We start from the raw sequence: 22,909 nt of genomic DNA on the forward strand, positions 1-22,909 counted from the left end.
CTCTCTCTCTCTCTCTGACAGCCTGTCAGTATCGTCTCATGCAGCTCACTGATCCAGTAATGAGTGATCCGACAGTGAAGAATAAATATATGTATAACTAGTTTAGCTTGTTCCAGAGGTAGATAAAATAGCTAAGTGTGTTAGGTCTAACTCTTAGTGTGTGTTTTGCTTCGCTCACCGGTCCGTCACAGCGGGTGGAGCTGCAGGATTTCTGCTTCACACACGTTGCATACCGCTATTTTTTGTCATTTTCGGACACCTTAAAATACTGCCAGACTGGTGAAGCCATTTTGGCGAGCTTGTTTTGCCGCGCACAGAGGAAAGTGTCATGTATTTTACGTCATCCTTTTACGTCATGCGATCGGCATTTTTAGAGAGCACCGATCGATCGGTAGAGAGTGAGTATCGGCCGATATCGATCGGTGGCCGATCGATCGGAGCATCTCTAATTATAATGGCTAACACTGTCACTGCTGTTGTTTTTCAGGTACTGAGTTTGAGGGAGCCATCATCGCCCTCTTCCATCTCCTGGCCACCCGCACAGACAAGGTGCGCGCCCTGAGAGAAGCCTTCTACAGACAGAACCTGCCTAACATCTTGAACCTCATCGCCACCGTCTTCGTGTTTGCTGTGGTCATATACTTCCAGGTGAGCTGCCACTAAGTCTTACCTGATGTTATTGCACTGAAAAAATTTGGATGGCATTACTGATGGCGCGCTTCTTTACCTCACCAGGGCTTCAGGGTCGACCTGCCCATCAAGTCAGCACGCTACCGTGGTCAGTACAACACCTACCCCATCAAACTGTTCTACACCTCCAACATCCCCATCCTGCAGTCTGCCCTCGTCTCCAATCTCTACGTCATCTCTCAGATGCTCTCAACTCGTTTTAGCGGGAACTTCCTCGTGAACCTCCTAGGAACCTGGTCTGTAAGTATGACAGTGGAGCTGCACCTCCAGCACGTTTATTCAATTAAATTCAACGGTACACTATTATTAGAATTGGTGACACTTCTGTTGTGCGTATAATGCTTGAGACAATAGATATATCCAGTCTTAGTCTATGTTTAACTAGAGGAGATTGAATTACATATTATGCTGCATTTCCACCGCACAGTATATACAGCTTGACTTTTTTGATTTTAAACTAGCAAGAGTTTTGGATAATATCTTGTACTTGCTTTTGGTACCACTACGTCGACAAGGTTCCAAGTAATCTGAGCCGATACTAAAGGGTGAATATAAAACCCTGGAGACCATGGCCCTACACAAATCTACAATTATTAAATAGTAAAGCTACCCTCTTAAGCGGTCGCAATTTTTTGTGGAGTGCAGACATTCCTCTTTTATGGTGAAAGTATTCAACAAGTTTTCAGCTGATGTCATGCAGTTGAACATGGCGTTGTTAAGGTGACCAGCTGAGAATCCCTCTTACACTAAGGGGAACAATCCTTAGTGGGAAACAATACAGAAATAGAACGGGTACCAAAAGTCAGTTTAGCTGAAACCATGTGGTATTTTCATAAATGGGGGAACGGTTGGGTTCTGTCTCTCGTGTTGGACCTGCATCATCTTATTTATAATATCTCATTGTGATTAGGATGCAACGAGTGGTGGACCTGCTCGAGCCTACCCTGTGGCCGGGCTCTGCTACTACCTCTCCCCTCCGGAGTCGTTTGGCTCGGTCCTGGACGACCCGGTTCACGCTGCCATCTACATCGTCTTCATGCTCGGCTCCTGCGCCTTCTTCTCAAAGACCTGGATCGAGGTCTCAGGATCTTCTGCTAAAGATGTAAGTCTTGTGCTTTTACAAAAGCATTGACAACTTTGCTTTGCATCAATCCCGCATGAAATTAACCCTCATGTATCACTCTGTGCGTGTCAGGTGGCGAAGCAGCTGAAGGAGCAGCAGATGGTGATGAGGGGACACAGAGAGACCTCCATGGTGCATGAGCTGAACAGGTACAAAGCATTCTGAGTCTCAGATGTCATGTGTGTTACCTGCAGCATATGGAAAGTTGTCCTTCAGAATATTTTTTGTATTGACGCTGGATTTATTATTCACAGGTACATCCCCACAGCTGCTGCCTTCGGTGGCCTCTGCATAGGAGGGCTGTCCGTCATGGCTGACTTCCTGGGGGCCATTGGTTCGGGGACAGGAATCCTCTTGGCTGTGACCATCATCTACCAGTACTTTGAAATCTTTGTGAAGGAGCAGAGCGAAATGGGCAGCATGGGAGCACTGCTCTTCTAAAAAATACCAACCTTCGGACACACATAAGACACAAAGCATCCACCCGCCCCCCACCATTGTTTTAATTTTGCAATTTTTTGCAATTTCGCACAATCAGTTCATTTTGCAGCTGGAATAGGTTTTTTTTTTTCTCCGCTATCTGTGTTTTCCACCATTACTTTTTTAGCAGTTGAAACCGTTTTCCCAGCAGGCTGCCCAAGTCCCCACTGACTGTCTTAAAAGCTGAAAAATGCCTAAAAGCACATCAGTGTGAGGAGCTGTCTTTGATTTACCCTCGGGCATTGTTCATCGCAGCATGTTCAAGGAACACTAAGACAGGACGACGTGATAGTGCTAATTTTAAGCTGAAAGCACTGCCTGGACCTTTTGGGGGAGTTGAAAGAAAGCCATGTCAGGTTCATCTCAAAGTAGCAATCATGGCTGAGGTTTCTGGGAGCCTATAGTAGGGTTTGAACAGTATAAATAAAATATGCTTGCACTCCTGATGAGGTCTCTGGTAATCTCAGACAAAGCCGTCTATGGTTTTATTTTTTGGATATTTTTAATGATGGACTATGTTTATATTCACTCTGGTCTTATGTAGGGCAAATGTGTTTGTCCTCTGTCTGGGTCCTCAAAGGAAAGTGTGTGTCTGTGTCGTCATGCTCTTTTATTCCCAGACTGTATTGCTGCACAAAATTGCCCGACGTGGTCGGGGATGAGGGTGGGTTTGATAGGGATGAGAAAGGGTTTCATTTGTGGTTTTTACTTTATGTAACAGACATTGTTATTAAAAAAAAAAACAAGATTTTTTCCATACATAGCTGAAAATGTGTTTTTTATTCCTATTATCCCCCTTTGTGTGCTTTGATCCTGCATGTTCTGTGACCAGCTTGGTGACACAACACACACGTTACTGATCTCAAGATTTGTGTGCACTGATGTACCCTCTAGAGATGAGATAGTTTTCTAAGCCATTGTATTGTGATTTATAACCTGGCGTGTAGGTTAATTAGGTTGTACCTTGCACTTAATTCCACCAGAGGTCCCTGTAGAAGTAGTTGATATGACCACACTTCAAATAGTTGAGAGTAAAAAAAATAACTAGAGTGATTTTGCTATTGAACGTGTATGTTCTGATGCATCAGTACCTCTTTACATTTTACTCCAATTTTTATATCAAATCTTTACTGACAGAGCTTTAATGTATACAATGAAAACTGTAATCAATAAGATGGATGAAGAAAACGAACCAGAATTGCAGTTATCTATAGACTCTTAGAACTCCATTTAGAAATCCTTTGATCTGAAGAAAGAGAATCATAAAATATATGAGGCAGTGCATTGATAACATTTAATTGGGTGATAGTTAAGAATACATAACATTTAAACATTAAACATTGGGGAGGCTGTGGCTCATTGGGGTGGTGCATTGATCTTCAGGGAAGCTCTGGTTCCAACCAAGACTCTTCACCCCATATTGTTCCTGTGGGGATTGCCCACAGTATTGAGTGTATGTAAGTTTGCTTTGGATAAAAGCATCTAACAAGTGAACATGTAATGTACATGTTGACCCTAATTCACCTTTGCATCTCATTGTCCCTTACAATAAAAAATAGAATATGTGTAGGGTTAGTTATCACATATATTTTGCCATACCAAACTGTTTTGGCAGACACGAATCCCCTCCGGAAGGGTCGAACAGACAATACATCAAGTAAAAAATAAGAATATAATGCATAATACAATTATAAAAAATATATAAAGACATTTAATATGAACTTTATATATTTTGTAAAACGACATAAATAAAGTGATAAACGTGAGTATTTTGTACAACATTCAATATAAAACGTGAAAAAATATAGCATTAAAAATGTTTTGCAACAAAAAAAAATTACTGACTTACTTCACATCTTGACACTAAACCCAGTGTTCTTGTTTATTATATTTCTTGTGCATGCTATTTTTCAGAACATTTGTAAGTTATACTTTACACATTTGGTGGGGATAAATTGGCCATTTCAGAAACATGTCCCCAGCTCAAATGAACGCCTATGTTGTTAACAACAGTTGCCATATAAATCATGACGGTCGAGTGACGTCATAATTGTGCGACCACATGTGACCGAAGGGTCAGAGGGGTAACGGGGGGGCCGTTTGGAAGCCGGGTATCTTAGTCAGAATGAGACGGTTTCACTTAGTAATTTCTGCTGTCACACCGGTCATCTTCTACCACGGAGGGCAACGGACTGAACCAGTGGCAGACATGTCGTACTGCAAACAGGAAGGTAATCTAAATCTCTTCATTCATGTTGTCACTCCATGTCCATGGCTTGGCAATGTCACCGAGTTAGCCACCATGCTAAGGCTAACTTCTAGAAGAAGCCGGATATTTCAGTAAGTTAGCTAACAGTTACATGGCTGGTAGCGAGGAAGCTGCATGCATTGAATGAGGCTTATTATTAAGGGTGTTCGCATTGTTGTGATAAAACACATTGGTCATTGTCGTAATCTGATCGGACACCTTTGATAGACGTTAGGTGGAAAGGGCTAGCTCTGAGCCTGGTGGCACGTCCAGGGCTATCAGTTGACAGGTCAGGTTAAACCAGGTTACTGGCACAGTGCCCCCACAGGGGTCACTGTTACCAGCTTCGTGAACTGGTTTTCTACTTCTACTCGAAATATAAACTAGTAGAGGGCATTTTTAGTTTATTTTTGTACAGTTATTTATTTATCATACATTTGAACTGACTCTGGTTGCTCTTGCTGTACATAGCAAATGAAGACAATGATATAATCTTGAGATGGGATCATAGCAACGCCAGTAAAGTCGAGGAGGAAATGTCGTCTCCCCACTCCTTTTCCCCACTTACTTCCGGTGCCCTTGCTCTGTCTGCCACACCCATTTCCAAACTGAAGGCTACAACATTAATTTGTATTTGAGCTACACACCTGTTAAGTCCTGTGAGTGTGTCTTTCATGGGGTGTACAAAAATATGTCCAGAGGAGAGATGACAAATGTCACTTTTACCAACAGGTGAAGTCTGTCATTTAATAACGCTTTCTGCAACTTTGTCATATCTCAAAAAAACATGTAGGAATCTATAAACCCATGTTTGTTGATGCTGAATTCTTGTCAACCTCTCCAAGATTTAACAAGTCAAATAGGGCTGCAGTAACTTTAAAGGCAACTCCCTATGAAGATTCCAACATTACACCTAGTTTAGCATCTCAACACTGGATAACTGATCCAGAGATCAGACTGGATTTTAAATGGTACTGATGCTTTTTTAGGACTTTTCACATTTACTTGTTATGTTATTGGTTGTTTTTCAGTATAGAGAATACTTATTTTTACTGTTTAAAGGTGGGGTAGGTAGTTTGAGAAAACCGGCTCGAGATACACTTTTTGTTATATTCCATGGAATGCTCTTAACATCCCGATAGCAATGAATATCTTAAGTGCTTTGACAAAAAATCCATAAAAAAATGTCCTCTGTTGAAGCCGTAAAACTGTAAAAAGCACGACCAATCATTTTAGCCGGCCCGGCTAAAATAACTGGATGGCCTACCTGCCTGTCAGCCTTCCATCTGTGCAGATTTTTTCCGGTTGTGTATTTTCAAATCCTAGCGCACTCGAGCTGGTTTCTCCAAAATTACCTACCCCACCTTTAAGTTATTGATACCTTGCTTGTCATTAATACTGTATCAGTTATGTTTTATATTATCTGCCATTTTTATACATCTTTGTAAAACACATTGTTACTTGGTTTTTAAGTGCTATATGACAAATCCATGATTTTGTTATTTGTTTTTGTTATTAAAGGTAAGGATCGCATCATCTTTGTGACCAAGGAGGACCATGAGGCACCCAGCAACGCTGAGCTCATTGCAGATGACCCCGATGATCCTTATGAGGAACAGGGTTAGTCATTGTGGAAAAACAGGATCAGACTTCCAAACATTACCTCATACAAGTATTCTTTTAACTTACTTCCTTCTGCTTTCCTTTCCTTAAGGTCTGATTTTGGCTAATGGAGACATCAACTGGAACTGCCCGTGCCTTGGCGGCATGGCCAGTGGACCGTGCGGCTCTCAGTTTAAAGAGGCCTTTTCCTGCTTCCATTACAGTAAGGAGGAGCTGAAGGGCTCCGACTGCATCGACAACTTCCGCGGTATGCAAGAGTGCATGCAGAAGTACCCCGAGCTCTACCCTCAAGAGGAAGATAAAGAAAGCTCCTCCGAAGCAGAGTCCAACTCTGGTTCTGGTTCTGCTGCCCCGACTGAGGCTCCGCCTCGCCCCCTGAAACTGACTCTCTCCCTGCTGCTGCTGCTGCTGATGCTACACCTGCTGCTGATGCTACACCTGCTGCTGATGCCTCACCTGACAGCGCATCGCTCACAGAAACCCCGAGTGCCAGCTAAGGTCCACCAGTGCTCATCCAGACTTCTCTGTGTCCAATCACTGCCCGGCAGAACTGACTCTCCAGGAGGAGCTCTGATTGGCCTCTTCACCTGATTAAGCCCACAGACAGAGAGGACTTACTGACATAGCTCTGATTCTAATGGGCCATATTTACAGGCAATCAGTGAAGGACTTTGTGAATGCAGATGAACATAGCGTATGTACAAAGTATAGGCTGCTTTGTTTCACTGGCACTCAAAGATCATTGAAGAATATGATTTAATGACAGCGGGCTGAACTGCAGGCACATCAGTGAAAGAGTCCCTTTATAGGCAATTGGGATTTAATTTCTTGTGTGTTATCCTGTTAATGTTGACAGCCCAGAAATATACAGCACCGGCTTCGATTCATTATGCAATTTGATAGTAATCCAAGCAGGAATCACTTAATCTTTTGATTGGAGCTTCTTTTTCTTGTTTGTGTTACTGCAGTTTAACATTTATTTCCCTTCCTTTATTCTCTTACTAAAAAGACAGAATGCCCTTTAATTGGTAAAAAAAAACAAGGCTTCTGTTTGGGTAAAATGAAGAGAGGTTTTTAGCTGCGTTTGTTGACATCTTGTAAGAACTTCAGGGTTTCCATCTACATTAATTGGCATATGGAAAGTTGTTGTCATCTTCATAATTGATACTGTATCTGGCCAAGACCAAAGTGGTTTGTTACATTTTACTGTCGGTGCATAAATGTTTTTTGTTGTCTGAACACTGTCTGGACTCTGCTCTGATCACCATTCAGTGACCTTCCTCTAAAATACTTGATCTGTGTTTCTCAAACATGTCCAGATTAAAATGATTTGTGGAAAAATCAGATGTTCCTGTTTTCGTATGAAGACAAAGCCTTCTTAAAGGTGGGGTAGGTAAGTTTGAGAAACCGGCTCGAGATCGCTAGAATAAAATACACAACCGGAGAAAATCTGCCACTTCCTTACAGAGCCCCTCCTCCAACACACACGAACGCGCACATGACCAATGAGGGCACGAGATAAGTTTGTGCACAGATGGAAGGCTGACAGGCAGGTAGGCCATCCAGTTATTTTAGCTGGGCCGGCTAAAATGATTGGTCGTAGCTTTTTACAGTACTACGGCTTCCACAGATGACATTTTTTTATTGATTTTTTTGTCAAAGCACTTAAGATATTCATTGCTATCGGGATGTTAAGAGCATTCCATGGAATATAACAAAAAGTGTATCTTGAGCCGTTTTCTCAAACTTACCTACCCCACCTTTAATGTCAGTCAGTTTTAAATGTTCACATCTTGAAAATGTAATAAATGTTTTTAACTAATATGTACAAGTAAGCCGTGTATTATGACAGAACCGACCATCATATTTAACAGCCTAATACTAGCTTGCATTTCTGGAATATCAGTAATGTTATAGTTTCATAGTATTTTATTATCAAAATCATATAGGCTTCAACATGTGTATAAATAAACTTTGAGAAACCCAGTTGGACATCATTACCTTGCTCTTTGCTGAAAAGAAAGTGGTGATAAAATACTGACTTGTTAAACTCAGATCTTAATAAATCCAGGAACTCACTTCAGTCTTTATTTTGTGTTGCACACACACACATTGTGAGTACCACACAGTCATGAGTTTGACTCCTCTGAATGAGGCAGCATGTCGTCAGTGATTTTCAGTCCCCTTTCTGAATTGTCCACTGACTCAAATGTCCTTGCCAAATCTTCTGCAGTCTGTCCTGCCTGTGTAGATCTATATTCATGTACATCCGTTCCTCAGGGCCCTCTGATACCAGTAGGCCGAGCCGCGGTGTCCACGGGACGACCACGCTCTGCATGGTGACCAGCAGACGGCCTGTTCCTGCCTCCTCGGGGCCCCGCCAGCAAATACTCCATACCTAGGTGAGAGAGGTAAGACATTATTGACCTGGTCTAGTAACACATCTATATTCCTCTGTTACATTTTTAAAATGTGTCCAGAAAGCGGAACGTTACTGTGTCTCGTGTACTTGTTCACAAGTTCCTTTTCTTTGCCATGTTTTCAACTGGTTCTTCCATTTATAGATATTGACCTATGCGTCTAAAATTAAAAATAAGATCAAGATAAATACATATTAAGATTCAAATTCAAAGGCTTAATTGTCACAAACACAATAGCTAGAGTGTAGTTTTGGCAGTAAAAAGACCCATATTAGGTCCCAGGCTCCTCCTACAATGCAACATACAATATTCTTAAGACATAAAAAGAAAAGAAAAATAGTGCAAGAAGAAATGGAAATAAAAAAAGTACAAGGAACACAATGGTATAAGTAACTATGTAAAATAAATTCTGCATATTGTAATAATATATAAATAAGTATCTAGACTAAGTACATTTACATTTGAACTGAATTATAATCATTTTACCTGGGTTTAGAATGGGACAGGTGCAGCCGCGGCTGGTCCAGGACAGAGGGTAGATGCTGATGGTCCCTAAGCTCAGCGCCACCTGGCCTGATCGAAGGACCTTGCGAACTTTGACCTGCACTTCTGCGTGGCTGCCTTTGTCGTGAGCGGACAGCACACTGGCCTTGATCACTGTCAGGGTCACACAGGAAGAGAGAATACTGAGGGGAGGCATTATGAAGCAAGTATAGATCACAATTCATGAAACGGTTATTAAACGAGTGATAATAATTACACATCCTTTCTTACCATAATCATGTTTGGTCTTACAGAGGTCCAACGCACTCCTCAGCTTTTTCTCCTTACAGCTGCACTTTCCTGCATACAGACATGAGTTATTCCTGATCCACTCTTACCTCCAAGATTACCCTCAATACATCACTATGATTCCACAGTTTAAAGCCATGCAATGCAGATGAACATCAGACTCACCTGTGTAATGCAGAGCAGAGACGGCGAGCTCCTTCGACCACTGAACCTCTTCTTCTAATGTGAACATGTGATCCAGGTCAGGGATCTTTCCACCAATGGGCACGTTGAACACCTGGTTATTTGAGTAGCTGCAATGGTGGAATTGAACCCATCAGGTGATTGTTACTATAATGTCTTTATCAAACAAGGCCATGCATAAAAAATCATTAATATCAAAGGGAGAACATATGCTATATGCCAAATAGCAAAATACAAATATTTCGAATATACATACTAGCACATTTATCAAAACAGCTATATCTTCAGAATTCATTTAAACTAACCTATCAAATTACAGTATAATTATTGTTGGAAAGACTGGTTGCTCAATATCATTTTTTTTGCACATTTGGAAAAAGTGTGAACGTCTGAGCAGGTTTAAGCTCAACTGGAAGTATAAATGAGCAATAACCACAGTGATTAAGTTTTAGCTTCTGCCTTGACGTGTGAATGATTACGTCGTGGATAGATTATATGGCTAACCTGTCCAGACACTGCCCTGTGATTGGATCACAGCTGTGAGGGCAGGCGCAGGGTCTACAGCCCTCCTCTCCAAACCCCCAGTGTCCGGGCTGGCAGTGGCTGCAGCTCGCGCCCCAGACCCCGGGTCTGCAGGGGCACTGCCCGCTCCTCGGGTGGCACCAGGGTCCCTCTTCCCCCGGACGAGTGGACAAAGACCCCCGAGGATCACACCAGCAGCCTGAGAAACACACACAGTTAAGTATGATGCTCCTACATTTATTTTTTACTCTTCTATTATTGTCAAATTATGGATTTAGAAAAGTGCCAGCAGATGGAGCTATAAGACGTCTTACTTTGAACAAACACCACCAGTACATTTACTCAAGTGCTATACTCAAGTACACATTTGAGGTACTTGTACTTTACCTGAGTATTTTCATTTTATACTACTTTATACTTCTTTTCTACTAGATTCTGGGAGCCAATATTGTACTTTTTATTCCAATATATTTATTTTACAGATTTATTTACTAGGTACTTTATAAATTCAGATTTTGACAAACAATACTTGAAAAAAACCGTTTAAAATAGGATTATTTGGTATAGATTAAACCATCCAAAATGTTATGCAGAGCAACTAAAACCACAAGTGCGACAACAGAAAATGAATCGCAGTTCCAGCTTTTTAAATGTGAAGATTACTCTGAATACTTTAAGTACATTTTCCTTATTGTACGTAAATACTTTTACTTAGGTACCTTTCTCAATGCAGTACTTCTAATTTTTACTTCAAAGCAAAAAATTGAAGAAGGGCAACAAATTGTACTATTATAAAAGCTATTTTAGAAACTATTTTAAAACAATTGTAATAAATTAAAAATAAAGACAAAATGTACACAAAATATAAATATGTGAAAAACTAAGTACAGTAAAGTATAATAAAATATGACAAGTAGTTGGTTGAAAGTGGAGAGCTATGCAGATTTAAACAAGAGGTAGTGCGGAGCAGAAATGTGCAACTCTAAGATCAACTCAGCGATGAGGGTCCTTACGTGTGCAGGCGTGGGGGGAGTTGAGGGGCAGGGATGGGTGGCGGTGGTAACCATGGCGACATCGCTGGCACCTGCGCCCCACAGTGTTGTGCCTGCAGTCGTCACAAACGCCCCCACTGGTGCCCCCAGAGGAGAGCCAGGCCCTCGGAGAGAAGTGGCAGCGCTCTGCGTGAGCGTGGCACTGGCACTCTGAAGGCGTGAGAGAGAGACAAAGTGATGGGGAGGGAGGAGGGGGAGAGACAACAGGGAACACGGGGTACAGGCACATTATGGGTTAGGTTTTTGGGTAACATTTTTAATGAGGCCAATGTCTATAATTATGGTTTTATTGTATGGTAGCAGGGAATGCGTCAAAAACTGTATACTCATAGTCTACTATAATCTGCTTTTAGCCTGTCATTATTAAAGTAAGAAGTACTTGGAAAATATTCATGTTTAATTTCGAAGCATTTTATTACGATTTATAAAGTCCAGTATCATAACACTTCATAATTAATAGTCACATTTTGACATTTTTGTTTTAATTATGTTTTTTTTTCTTTTTATTTAAAGCACAAAATTACAATTTGAAGTGATTTAAAGGCAGCTTGTGATTTGATTATATCTGCCTTTAACTTGGTTGATGTATTTTAAACAGATGTTTGCTATTATAATGTATTAGGAAATCATAATACACTATGATCCTTTGTCAGTGAGTGACCTTGATCCTATAAGTGCTATAAAGTGCTTATAAATAAGTGCTACAAGCGGATACAAAATGCATTATAAGTATATTAGATTTAGTATGTTCGGATTTGCTTGAGTCTATAAAGCCTATTTGTATACCATGTTCAAAACACTGTTGTCAAAATGATGTTCTCACATTGACAAAACTTAAGTATTTAAAACCCTGCTAGATGGACGCTTGATAAAAACTATGTATAGTTCCTGTTACAGCCCACTTTTGAAGCTCTTCTCTGGTTTTTCTCAGCAGCATGGTTAGCGTGCAGCGTGTTGGTGGTCACTCACTCTGGCACGGGTTGGACTCCCCGCTGCTGCTGTTGGCCGGCCTCCAGGGACGATCATTGTAGAGCGGGGCGCACTTCTCACAGTGATCCCCCGCTGTGTGGTGAGCACACATGCACCTACCGGACACCTGGAAAACACATCCGGGGTTGCTTAGTTACTTCACCTACACCTGCCGTCTGGAGAGAGCTATAAAATAGATCCAGGCAGGTGGTGTAGAGAGTAAATCAAACAATTGAAATCTCTTTAACTGGCCATTCTTACATCAGTAAGTGCTTTTCACATCTTGACTTAACTTCCTGATGTGTGTTTTACTACATTGTAATAGAACACAGGCCAGTGCAGTAACTGACAGACTCACTTTCTCGAATTGTATTACCAACTGTTGTTATTTTACTTTGAAACACAGGAAAAGCCACTCACCATGTTACTGTCCTGCCTTGTGTCTTCGCTGCTGTTGTATGCTACACAATTCTCAGCGTGTCCGTGGCACAGGCAGGTCCCTCTGGCCAATAGAGTATAAATAGCGTAAGGTGCTGCGCTTTCTGTGGAGGATGTGGAAGTGAGAGCTGAGTCTGTGGGGCTTGTCCAGGCTGCCGGAGGATGTAGAGGTCCCGGGCAGCTCTGAGCTTTCAGCAGTCTGATGCGGAGGTTAGTGAGGGTCAGGCGGGCGAGGGCCTCCGGACTGTAAGGGTCCAGAGTTTTAGCACTGAAGGGGTCAAGTGTCCGCAATATTACCTGCCGAGGAGAATAACAGAGCACCAATTGGAGCTGAATCAAACCCTGAGGAACTCCCTAAAGATTATACATTACAGCTTTGCAGTAGTGGAAAGTAACTAAGTACTGTATTAACAATATTATGTTACTATTTGTTTACTTGGCTATTCCCATTTGCTGGTACTTGTACTCCATAACAGTTCAGAAGGAAATATTCTGTTCACATTTATTTGATAACTTTAGTTTTAACTTTGCTGATTACAACTAAAAATACAAAATCAACTACAAAATAATGTACTTTATTTAGTATTATTATATGTTAAGAGTCTATTATTCCCAGAGTGCACATTCACATGCTACCCAGTAGTGTATAAAGTAGTGCAAATAAGCCCCACCTTTAGCAGCTGCAACATTGTAGTGATAAACACGTTAATGCACCATTATACAATAATATAATACAAATATTTCTTATTTCTTATGCCATTTCTGCACTTTAAGTATATTCTGATGCTAATACTTTCCTACTTTTACATAAGTAAGATTTCATACAGTTCTCTTAGTGCTCCTACTGTGGTATAGCTCGTTTAAAGTAAAAGTGCTTCTTTCACCACTAAATCTTGGCATAAACTCTCTTACCTCCCCCCCACTGCAGGGTGTAGGACTGGTATAACGGGATGTGCACAAAGAGCCTGGCTGAGTGAAGTCATCAGGCAAACCAAACTCCTCGCTGCAGTTGTGCGCAAAGAGCTTCAGAGTTTCCCAGGTCTTTCCAAAGTCAGCTGAGCGGTCGATGGCCATGGCAGCAGGCCGCGGGGACCGGAACACCAAAACCATGTGGGACATGCAGAAGTGGCTCTCCAAGTCCAACCGGATCTCATCCTGCTGCTCCTGCTCGGTGGGGCCTGCACCTGATGCCCACCACGTGTCTGGATGCAGGAAAGGGTCATCAGTCATGTGAGCAGGTGGATGGGTGTCATTGGGGCAAAGGGCGTGGTGGGTCACTGTTGGATAAGGGCAAGGGCTACGGTGGAAGGAGCTGTTTCCACAGCAGCTGGAGTGGGTGAGGAGGGTCCTGCCACTAGCCAGGTTCCCAATGGGCGGACTGCAGGCATGGTCCACACATCTGGAGACTGACACAGAGGGTGATGGAGGGTCAGTGATATCATATCACTGATATGATAGTTATATAATACAAGTATTCAGGTGCTTTAACAAGATATCTGGTGGCACAAAACATTCAAAACAAGCACTTTCCATCGCTGACATCATGGACAAAACCAAGGTCCTCCTCTTTGTGTTTGCCATGAATTTTTTAGTTATGCTTTCTCTGATGTGACACAGAATCCTGCCCTTTCCCCATTGGACAGCATGCTCAGGTTACATGTAAAGGCAAGAAAGACACAAGCAGCCCCAGATCAAATGTATCAACAAGTAGGGCTTTAACATTTAGGTCTTAAAAATGTCACAACTAATAACCATGCAGAAATAATGTCATTCAATACATATGTTACTCAGCTGAGTCACCCACAATTGTCTTCCCAATCAATAACATAGCCTAAACACAACAGGGGCAAACAAGAAGGCAAGTTCAGCCAGAATGACGCAGGAGATTAAGAGAAAAAGAGCATGATGTTGATGGTGATGATGGTGGTGCACCTCACCTGCTCCGCTCCTCGTCAGAATCAAAAACAGCCAACAGAGCGCCAGCAGCATCCGATGCCGACCTTTCCCCAACATACTAAACTCTCTCATCTTTGTTTCTGCTGTGTTTGCAACATAAACGGTGCGATAAACGCTTTCCAGCAGAGATTTGTCCCAACATTATGTGCAGCTTATCTAACGCACCAGCGCATTTCTCTGGCAATTACGCAATGCGCAAAGCATTCAGATGAGTCCTTTTTCCCCCTCCAATTTACCCTCAGGAACAAAATCCTTGATAAAGTTCAAAGCATCCTCAGGAACAACAGCTATGCCATCTCTCTGACGGGAGTGGATTGCGCGCCCCCGTCGCAGCAACAACGTCTCATTGGTTAGTCCAGGAATGAACGGAATGTTACTGATTCCAATTCGATAGATGTTTGTCTTGATCCAATTTGCGCAAAAAATGTTGTCTTTGTGTTATGAAAAGCGATTATTATTATTTTTTACGCCGATTAATTAATGTAAATGTTTTAATTATCACAGCCAATCTGAAAGCTCAGTGTCGGTTCTCTACGCGTTTACGCACAGAAGTGGAGTGTGCGCTCTATTTATCCACTGTCCCTCCCCGCCCACACACTCATGCACGCACACACTGTGAGTAGGCCTACGCTGTGCTGCAACAACACTAAACCCTTGATGGAGTTGATGTATTTTTTTCTACTCTGGACGAGTGTATCATTGGGATTTAGCAAAAAAAAACAAAAAAACGTGCGCATGGGGAGGACAGACTTGCGACTCGCACGGATTCGTCAACGCAGTTAATGTGAACCAGCCGCACAGCGCATACCATCTAAACCAGGTCCCTCCACTATAACCAGGGCCTCGTAATGGGGCGAGGAAATTAGTTTATCTGTTTCTGCCCTCCTGTTTTTCAGCTGCAGTAATTCCAAGTTACAGGTCTCTTTGAAGTCTAGCAGGGAGAAACCTGAGAGGGAGACAAAAATAGTCCTCAGTGCAGTTATTTGCAGCTTGATGGCGCATTGTGGCACCAAAGAATCTGACAGCTTGGACTTTCATGCAAATGACTTGGACACGAAAAGGGCCTTTCTCCCATCTGTCTGCCTGACTGGATAGATTACTCTGCCATTCTTCATTATAGCCCTGGATAATAAACACATGGTCTGATACATGACAGTCCTTTTTCAATTATTTTAAACCACACACATCAGCAAATCTCAGTGCTTTGCTGAGCCTGGCATCCCGAAGGATAAACATTATGTCTCTTAGGCTTTATGGCTCAACTTCAAATACAGAGGGCTCAGAAATTGGAATGGACACACAGAATGGGATTGGTTTTCATAAATGTCTATAATGTCATGTAAATTGTCTACAGACACGCTTGCTTGCTTTCCCCCCAGAAAGTGGTATACAAAAATAATTACTAAAGGAATTACATATGGGCTGATTTTTGAACTGACAGAAAATACAATATTATGTTTATGAGCAGTCAGCGATTAATTATTCACATCATTTTGGCTTGGTCATCAATCCTTAGTTATCTGACATTTAAATGTAAACGGTTTTATTCCCCTTTTTACGCTGTCTCAACTCCTATATAACTCTATATCTATCTGTTTTACATTTGTCTTTGTCGCAGGTCTCCCCTTTCATCTCTCGCTCCTCCTGCTCTCCAATCGAACACCAGCTATTTGGCAGGCCTCCACAAAATAAAAACCCGGAGGCTCTTCATCTTCTGGCACCTCATGGTTTCTCCTTTCGTCACACTCCAGTGGTGCAGTATATATGCTAAGAATAGCTTTATGGGAGATTAGGAGGGGGATGCCATTTATTTATGTTAGTTGCATACAGTTCATGACTGCTTTGTACAGATTTTGAAGTCAGTTCTGGCTGAATGGAATGCACGGAAATCCTTTGACCGGTTACAGCCAGGATGGGAGGACCTGTGTGCATTTGCGTTTAAGAGGAATGGATAATGGATAAAACATCGAATGAAATCATCCCTGTGGTCCAGCTGTGGTTGTGCTTTCATTGCGGAGTCAGGTCGGTCCTGAAAGGAGTTCATACTGTACTTGACTGATTTTTGAAAAGGCATGCACTAAAATTCGCGTCACTGAGGTTTGAGGTCAAGGTTTGCAACAGAGTCATAAAAAATGTTTTAAGAGCAGCTGGTTCAAGTGCAAGTTAACTATGTTTAGTTGCTCTTTATGCCTTGAAATGCAAAACACATTGCATTCTTAATTGACTGAATTGTAATTAAGGGTGACTTCTCTGATGTAGGAATGCAGAGTCGCACACATCCAATAAAGTGCTTGTTTAGAGCGTGTGGATAAACAACAGAATCCACACCGTGGTTAGCAACACATGCTTCATTCTCGGTGCTGAGAGAAAAATGTCTTTCTTCCAGAACCTTTCAGCGAATACATTCCGGTAATGTTCAGCATGTATATTCATCACGGCCCCCAGCTGTGAGAGGTCAAATACCAGCCAGGAAAGGTCACAGGGATCTCCTACCTGCACCGTGACTGCCTCTCTAATTGCTCTTCTTTCTCTCATTTACAGGGCTTAATGGGGGCCGGGGGGTTAGAGAGCCGGGGTCAGACGAGCAGGGACTCCCCCTCCCCGCCATTATAATCCTCCATGTTTGTCCATGCAGCTTGCGTGTTTTGGAGCACATGGTGTCACTCCACACTTCTCCATCTCCTTCTCCCTCCACATCTTCTTTCTGTCTTCATGTTCTGCGTGTCAGTCTGTATATTCCCCCGGGGATAAAGAAGATTAAGCTTCTTCCTTACATGACTTTACCCGCATTTAGGCCTCACAAGACAAAATGCAGTTAATGTGTGTGGATTTGGAGAGCGATCAAGTTCATGCCAGTCTAATTTAAATGCCTCAGTATGTTATGGTATTGTTGTTATGGAGACTATAGTAGGAGCTCATATGACGTTATCCACTGACCACAAGAGCCGCCAGTAAGCGCCATGGTTAATAGGATGTGTTCGAGTTAAGCACTGAGGCCAGAGTTAATTATCTTGGGGAGGTTTTGGAGAAAGATTTATAGCTTTACGGTATAAAGTCTTCATGTCTGATATATAAACTGTCGGTCCAAAAAAATCCAGTTTTGACAGTGGCACCCTTTAAATCTACAGATGTTATGTAACTCTGTGGTATCATAACACATTCCCCAGTGTATTGTATGCAGATGTGTTTGAGGGGTGGATGTTGCTGTACGTTGTGTTAAATTGCTATTCTTAATGTTTAAAAAAAATATATGTGTTATTATAATTTGATGCATATCTTGAATCTCCCAACAATTCCCAATCACTTTTACCAAAAGCCTTTCAGTTAACATAGTTTGAAGTCAAAAGGTCTGAGTCAAAGGTCAATGGCAAAGGACGACAGTTCAAGTGTAATAAAACCAAGAGGGCTCTTTTTTTCTTTTTCCTAGAGTTGGTCTGTTGCTTTAATACATTGTCACTGTGAACATGTATATCAGTGGAGACAGTTTACAAATGTAAATGTTTGCTATGATCCTGGATCCTATCATGGAGGGGTTTGTAATACACACAAAGAGACAATTAAAAGTCTGTAAACATATGCATGTGCACATCTACTTTGTGTGCGAGCATGTTAGGTTTAGATTGCATGTTGCCTCTTTGATGTGAGAGGATGAATGACACAGATTAAGCTGTCAGACTTTCCTGATAGAGGCCAGATGAGGGATGACAAATCAAGGCCTCGGTGAAGCACTCAGGCAGCTTGCCAAACCAATAACGTGTGCATCTGTGATCTTGTGTGTGGATTTGTGGTTATGAGTAAGTGGGAACTACGCAGAACTGTTTCCATTTACTCTTTATTAATTCTTAACAAGGAGGAATGTCAGGAATATTAAAGAGTTGCTCGCTTGAGGAGGCTTCAGCTGAGCAGCTTTGACTTATTTATAGCCAAAACTCCTTTTTAATAAAGGACAACAAATTAACATCCCTCCCACAAGCACACTTGAAAAGAAGCACTCAAACTACTCCCCCCCCCCCCCCCCCCCTTGTCTTGTGTCCCTGTCTGACTTCTTTATATCTGTTAATGATGACATTTAATAACAAGCTCAAGATTGACTTTAGTGCGTCACCCACTTCAACACATTGTCACTCCAACACACACACACACACCACACATACAAAAACACAGATGCAATTTCTTGATATTGGCTCTCCATCGGCCACCCACATACACAAACTGGAAATCCAGCACACACACTGGTTTTCTACCACAAAAAAACACACACGTGTTACAGATTGCACTCACGACTTTCTTATTCTTCCAGCTCATATTCGCACACCCACTGAGATAAAGCGTAGTGACATCTTACATAACAATTTATTTTTACTGTCAAAAAGAACTTGGGTTCAAAGAGAGTGTAGATTGGCACAAACTAGCTAAAAAAAAGGTGACTAGCATTAAGGATGCTGGGGGGTCAGAGGTCGGCAAAAAAAGGCTACTATAACTCACTTGGAGTTGAACATCAGTTAAATAAAGGGAGCTACAAACATAATGTGTATGTCACATAAAGAGACACAAACAGCCTAACTGCACATCACTGATGTTCTCCCACTACATTGAATATTTGGACTTTGGTTCCCCTCCTAAAAGACACACTGACAAATGTAGCAAATGAGAAGAAAAATCAAACGCAGCTGTTTGAGGTCCCGGGCCACGGGTTGTGGGGTTCCAGTCTGTCTCTCATGTCTGGCCACTTTGCTTCTTTTGAGGCCCTTTCTCAGCTCATTAAACAAGGCTTTATTGGCATGCCAAGAGTCCACCTGTGAGTCATCCAAGCCATGACGGCAACTTCAATGTATGGCCAAGCACAGGGGTCACCGTTAAACAACAGTACTGCAAAGTCAAAAGCCAAATCTGCACGGAGGCAGCCTCATTTTGCTGTAAAACGCACTGCCACAAAACGCTGTGATGTTAACGTGACACTTGCTACCCTCATGGTGGTTCTGTTTCATCTGTGAACTGATGCCAGTGACATTCATTGACCACATTGGTGTTGTCACTCATATCGGTTGCTCTTTAAAAGAGAAAGGGCTTGGAAAATGCTGGCTATTAGGTTGTAAGATTCTTACTTGATATGTGTCCAGGAGTTCTTAGCCCCATATCGCCAAAGTGTAAGTAAGAAAGAAGACTTTAAAGCTCCGTGGCAAATGGTCCCGACATGTTTTTCACACTTTATTTTTATAAAACCAAAGAAAATTCCAGTTTATTCTCAAGAAAGCTTAACAGGGCTTTACTGGAAAACCACAGCATGCCGTTGTATGGTTCCATTCCTCTGTGCAAAAGCAAAAATAAAATCACACTGCAACTTAAGGGTGTTGCCAGCATTTGTGGTCGGATTGTGGGTTTCTGCAGGAGGTATATGGGAATATGTGCAACTGCTAAGCCCTCCTGGCCTGCCCAACAATGTGCCAGTGTTTGATCCCGTCAGCCAACATCTGGCCTTCAGGAGAAGCTAAAGTTAGCGGCACATGCTGATGTCATTAGCGTAAAATGGGAGGTATATTCACAGAGCCATGACCCTCACACAGCATCCCAACACTGTGGAGAAAGAGCGGTGGATGATTAATATGATATTAGGATAAGGACAAGAGAGGATGGATTATACATCTGGGCGATTATGTAAGTGATTAATATTGATGTACTTCCACGGTTGATGGTGAGCCAGATCTTTCATGTCAGCGTATATCTGCTGCTGAACGAGAAATGAGGAAAAAGACAAGTACAGGGTGGATCAAAGCTGTAACGATGCTGTAACGATGCTTGTTAGGATTTAATCAGTTCCACTCAACCAGAGCGTCTGGCCACATCTGTCCAATCAAGACCTGTCACCATGGTGGGCTCCTGGCTCCAGAGATACATACAGTACTGCCAACCAAATATTGGTAGGCGACCATGTTTTGAGAACCCCCACATCATCAGAGACTTGTGGTTATCGTGAGGTTTTCTTTGGATCCTCTGTGGCCCGGATCTCCTCATTGGTTTAATCGATACCATTAGACATGTGTCAATGATTAATAAATTGCTGCGGTAAGGATGCTGAGGTCACTCAGATATGATAATGTCTTTATTAGATGTGGGTTATTTAGGCCCTTGGGGAAATCTTTCATTTGGTTTAGGCTTCCTCATTGGGTGAGGTCATTGCTTTGAGGCTTAGCTACATTGAGAAGGAGCTAATTTAGTGGCAAGCCTCTCAACAGGCCCATCCAGAGTAATGGCTGATGCACCTAATTGCGGTCTCCATAGCATCCATATTAAGTCACTTTGTTGGACAATTTGGCTCCACTGAAAACATTTTGTTTTGACCTTCTCACGGAGCTCAGTACAGTGATGTAGGTCACCTCTGACCCTCTTTGTCCTCATGATCCCCGCTACACTATGCCTCTTCAGTGACTCTGTGGTCCCCTTTCGACCTTAATTTATCCGTATCTGCGTGGCACCATGTCCTTCGCAAGTGACACGTGAGGGTTCAGGCACATGAGACTATTCATTTGTGCTTGGCTACCCAATCTCAGGCTGCTCTGATGGGTTTCAAAGGAAGAGGCCAGGGGCAGGAACAGGGGCCGCAGTGCATGATGCCTGTGATCTGCCATGGGAAACAGACGAGGTTATGATGCCCTTGTGACCCAGGAGTGTGGGGATCGCACGGGTCAACAGGGTTTCCCCCCCTTGTGGACACATTCAAGCTGTCATGAGTGTGAAAGGAAAAGATTGGAAATATGTGCAAGTGTGCATTCCAATCAAATTCCATTAGCTTATCATTACTGCCATTACCGTCACTATCTTCACCAGGAAACAGCATGGGATGTGAGTGTTCTTGTGCTAACATGTGGAGAACAGTGTCATGGGACATTTTTTTGTGGTGGTTATTTCACAAAGTCCCAAACTGTCTAATATGTAAATGTTTGAAAATGTATGTATATTTTATCTTTGTTTTAGAATATAACATACCTAATATAGCACAATTCCTACTCTTGTCAGTGGTGGAATAATTATTCAGATTATTAACTTGAGTAAAAGTACCAATACATCAATGTATGTGTATGTAAATACTCCATTTCAAGTAAAAGTCCTGAATAAACAAATCGTACTTAAGTATGTATTATCAGCTAAATGTACTTAGTGTATTAAAAGTATAACTTTTTTGTCTCTGTCAAAGTTGACGGAGCGACACGTCTCCATGACAACCGTTGCCGGGTCCAACAGTTCCGTACCACTTGGATACTGAGATTTCTAAAGTTTTATAGCGTTTAAGCAATGCAGAGGAGAATGAAACGGAGTTTAAGAACTTGCAGTAACATTTAAAACAAGGTATGTATACTTCCTGCTGTTTGTATTAATATGTTTGCGAATGTAAACGTTACTTTTTAGCTTCATGAAACCTAGTCAGACAAGTTTGTTTCCCGGAGAAAACACTCACGAGAAACACCGGCTGTTGTTATGCTTGCTGTGACGTTAAGTTACTCCGTTCCCCGCTTGTAAATATGCCGTTACAAGCTTCATAGTTGTATTTATCATCTAAATTTGCCGAAACAAGTTTCATATTCTGAAAGCCAAGACTTTGTTTATTTAAAATCAAACAAAACACCCGAACCCCGAAAAAATAGTTTTTTCCGCAAATCCACGTTTATTTTGAAATGAGCCGTTGCGACATCCGACTGATTTCGATAGAGCGGGTCACATATCGTTAGCCAGTAGTTTAAAGTAACTAAGTAACTAAGTACATTTACTCAAGTTAAGTACCATTTTGAGAGACTTGTGCTTTACTTGAGTATTTCAATTTGTTGCTACGTTGTACTTCTACACCACTTCAATTCAGAGGTAAATAGTGTACTTTAACTCCACTACATTTATTTAATATCTTTAGTTACTTTGCAGATTTGGATTAATGATATGAAATATAAACAACACTTAAATAACACTTCAGTTACACCTGGAGTAAATTCACAAGCTACCCTGCAGCATACAGAGAGACGTTACAATTTGCTGCACCTTTACCAGCTTTGATAAACACATTAATGCATCAATTATCATTATAAAACATGTTGTTTATATTATTCTGAAATGGGCCAATCTGCATAATGAGTATTGAATTGCATTTTGATGCATATACTTTCGTACTAGTTGAGTAACATTTTGATTTAGTCTGGTACTTCTACTATTACTTAAGTACAAGATCTAAGTACTTCCTCCACCTCTGTCGTTTACTCCTGGGGCCGAAACTAACATTATTAAACATTATAGTTTTCATTTACATTTTGAATGAACGTGTTTAGACAATAGTCTAACTCTTTGCAGTCCAGTTTTTTTGGGGGGGGAAGCATACAGGATTGAATCCAAGCTTTATGTTTACCCATTAATTATTTTTTTCTTCTTGAAG

At 41.7% G+C, this 22,909-nt stretch overlaps 2 protein-coding genes and 1 pseudogene across 2 annotated transcripts in view; 2 read left to right on the forward strand and 1 right to left on the reverse strand.

The window, feature by feature from the left end:
• LOC117475343 (protein transport protein Sec61 subunit alpha-like) overlaps positions 1–2,542 on the forward strand; it is a 6,138-nt gene extending 3,596 nt beyond the window's left edge. The window contains exons 2-6 of the mRNA XM_034121490.1: positions 465–648; positions 736–930; positions 1,601–1,792; positions 1,886–1,962; positions 2,068–2,542. Of these exons, the coding sequence (XP_033977381.1) occupies positions 465–648; positions 736–930; positions 1,601–1,792; positions 1,886–1,962; positions 2,068–2,254 (835 nt within the window). The 3' untranslated portion in view covers positions 2,255–2,542. The remainder of the gene's footprint in view (positions 1–464; positions 649–735; positions 931–1,600; positions 1,793–1,885; positions 1,963–2,067) is intronic.
• Positions 2,543–4,441: 1,899 nt separating this feature from the next.
• LOC117475487 lies at positions 4,442–7,006 on the forward strand (annotated as a pseudogene).
• A 1,434-nt stretch (positions 7,007–8,440) lies between these two features.
• Positions 8,441–14,981, reverse strand: LOC117475473 (netrin-4-like). The gene is made up of 10 exons (XM_034121693.1): positions 14,478–14,981; positions 13,453–13,946; positions 12,523–12,837; positions 12,103–12,229; positions 11,095–11,283; positions 10,064–10,280; positions 9,542–9,669; positions 9,359–9,427; positions 9,071–9,241; positions 8,441–8,562 (listed from the first exon to the last, which is right to left on the reverse strand). Exons 1-10 carry the CDS (start codon positions 14,566–14,568, stop codon positions 8,441–8,443), a joined length of 1,923 nt encoding a protein of 640 aa, XP_033977584.1. The 5' UTR covers positions 14,569–14,981.
• Between the last annotated feature and the right edge of the window lie 7,928 nt (positions 14,982–22,909).

This window comes from Trematomus bernacchii, unplaced genomic scaffold (assembly GCF_902827165.1).
Source record: "Trematomus bernacchii unplaced genomic scaffold, fTreBer1.1, whole genome shotgun sequence".
Taxonomy (NCBI): Eukaryota; Metazoa; Chordata; class Actinopteri; order Perciformes; family Nototheniidae; genus Trematomus; species Trematomus bernacchii.

What these genes read in the sequence shown, in the direction of transcription:
- LOC117475473 (XM_034121693.1), bottom strand. Translation starts at nt 14,568, where the DNA reads ATGAGAGAGTTTAGTATGTTGGGGAAAGGTCGGCATCGGATGCTGCTG. An exon ending in TCTGACGAGGAGCGGAGCAG is followed by an intron (nt 13,947 to 14,477) that starts GTGAGGTGCACC and finishes CCTCTGTGTCAG; the next exon opens with TCTCCAGATGTGTGGACCAT. An exon ending in CTCCCCCCACGCCTGCACAC is followed by an intron (nt 10,281 to 11,094) that starts GTAAGGACCCTC and finishes TGTGTTTCTCAG; the next exon opens with GCTGCTGGTGTGATCCTCGG.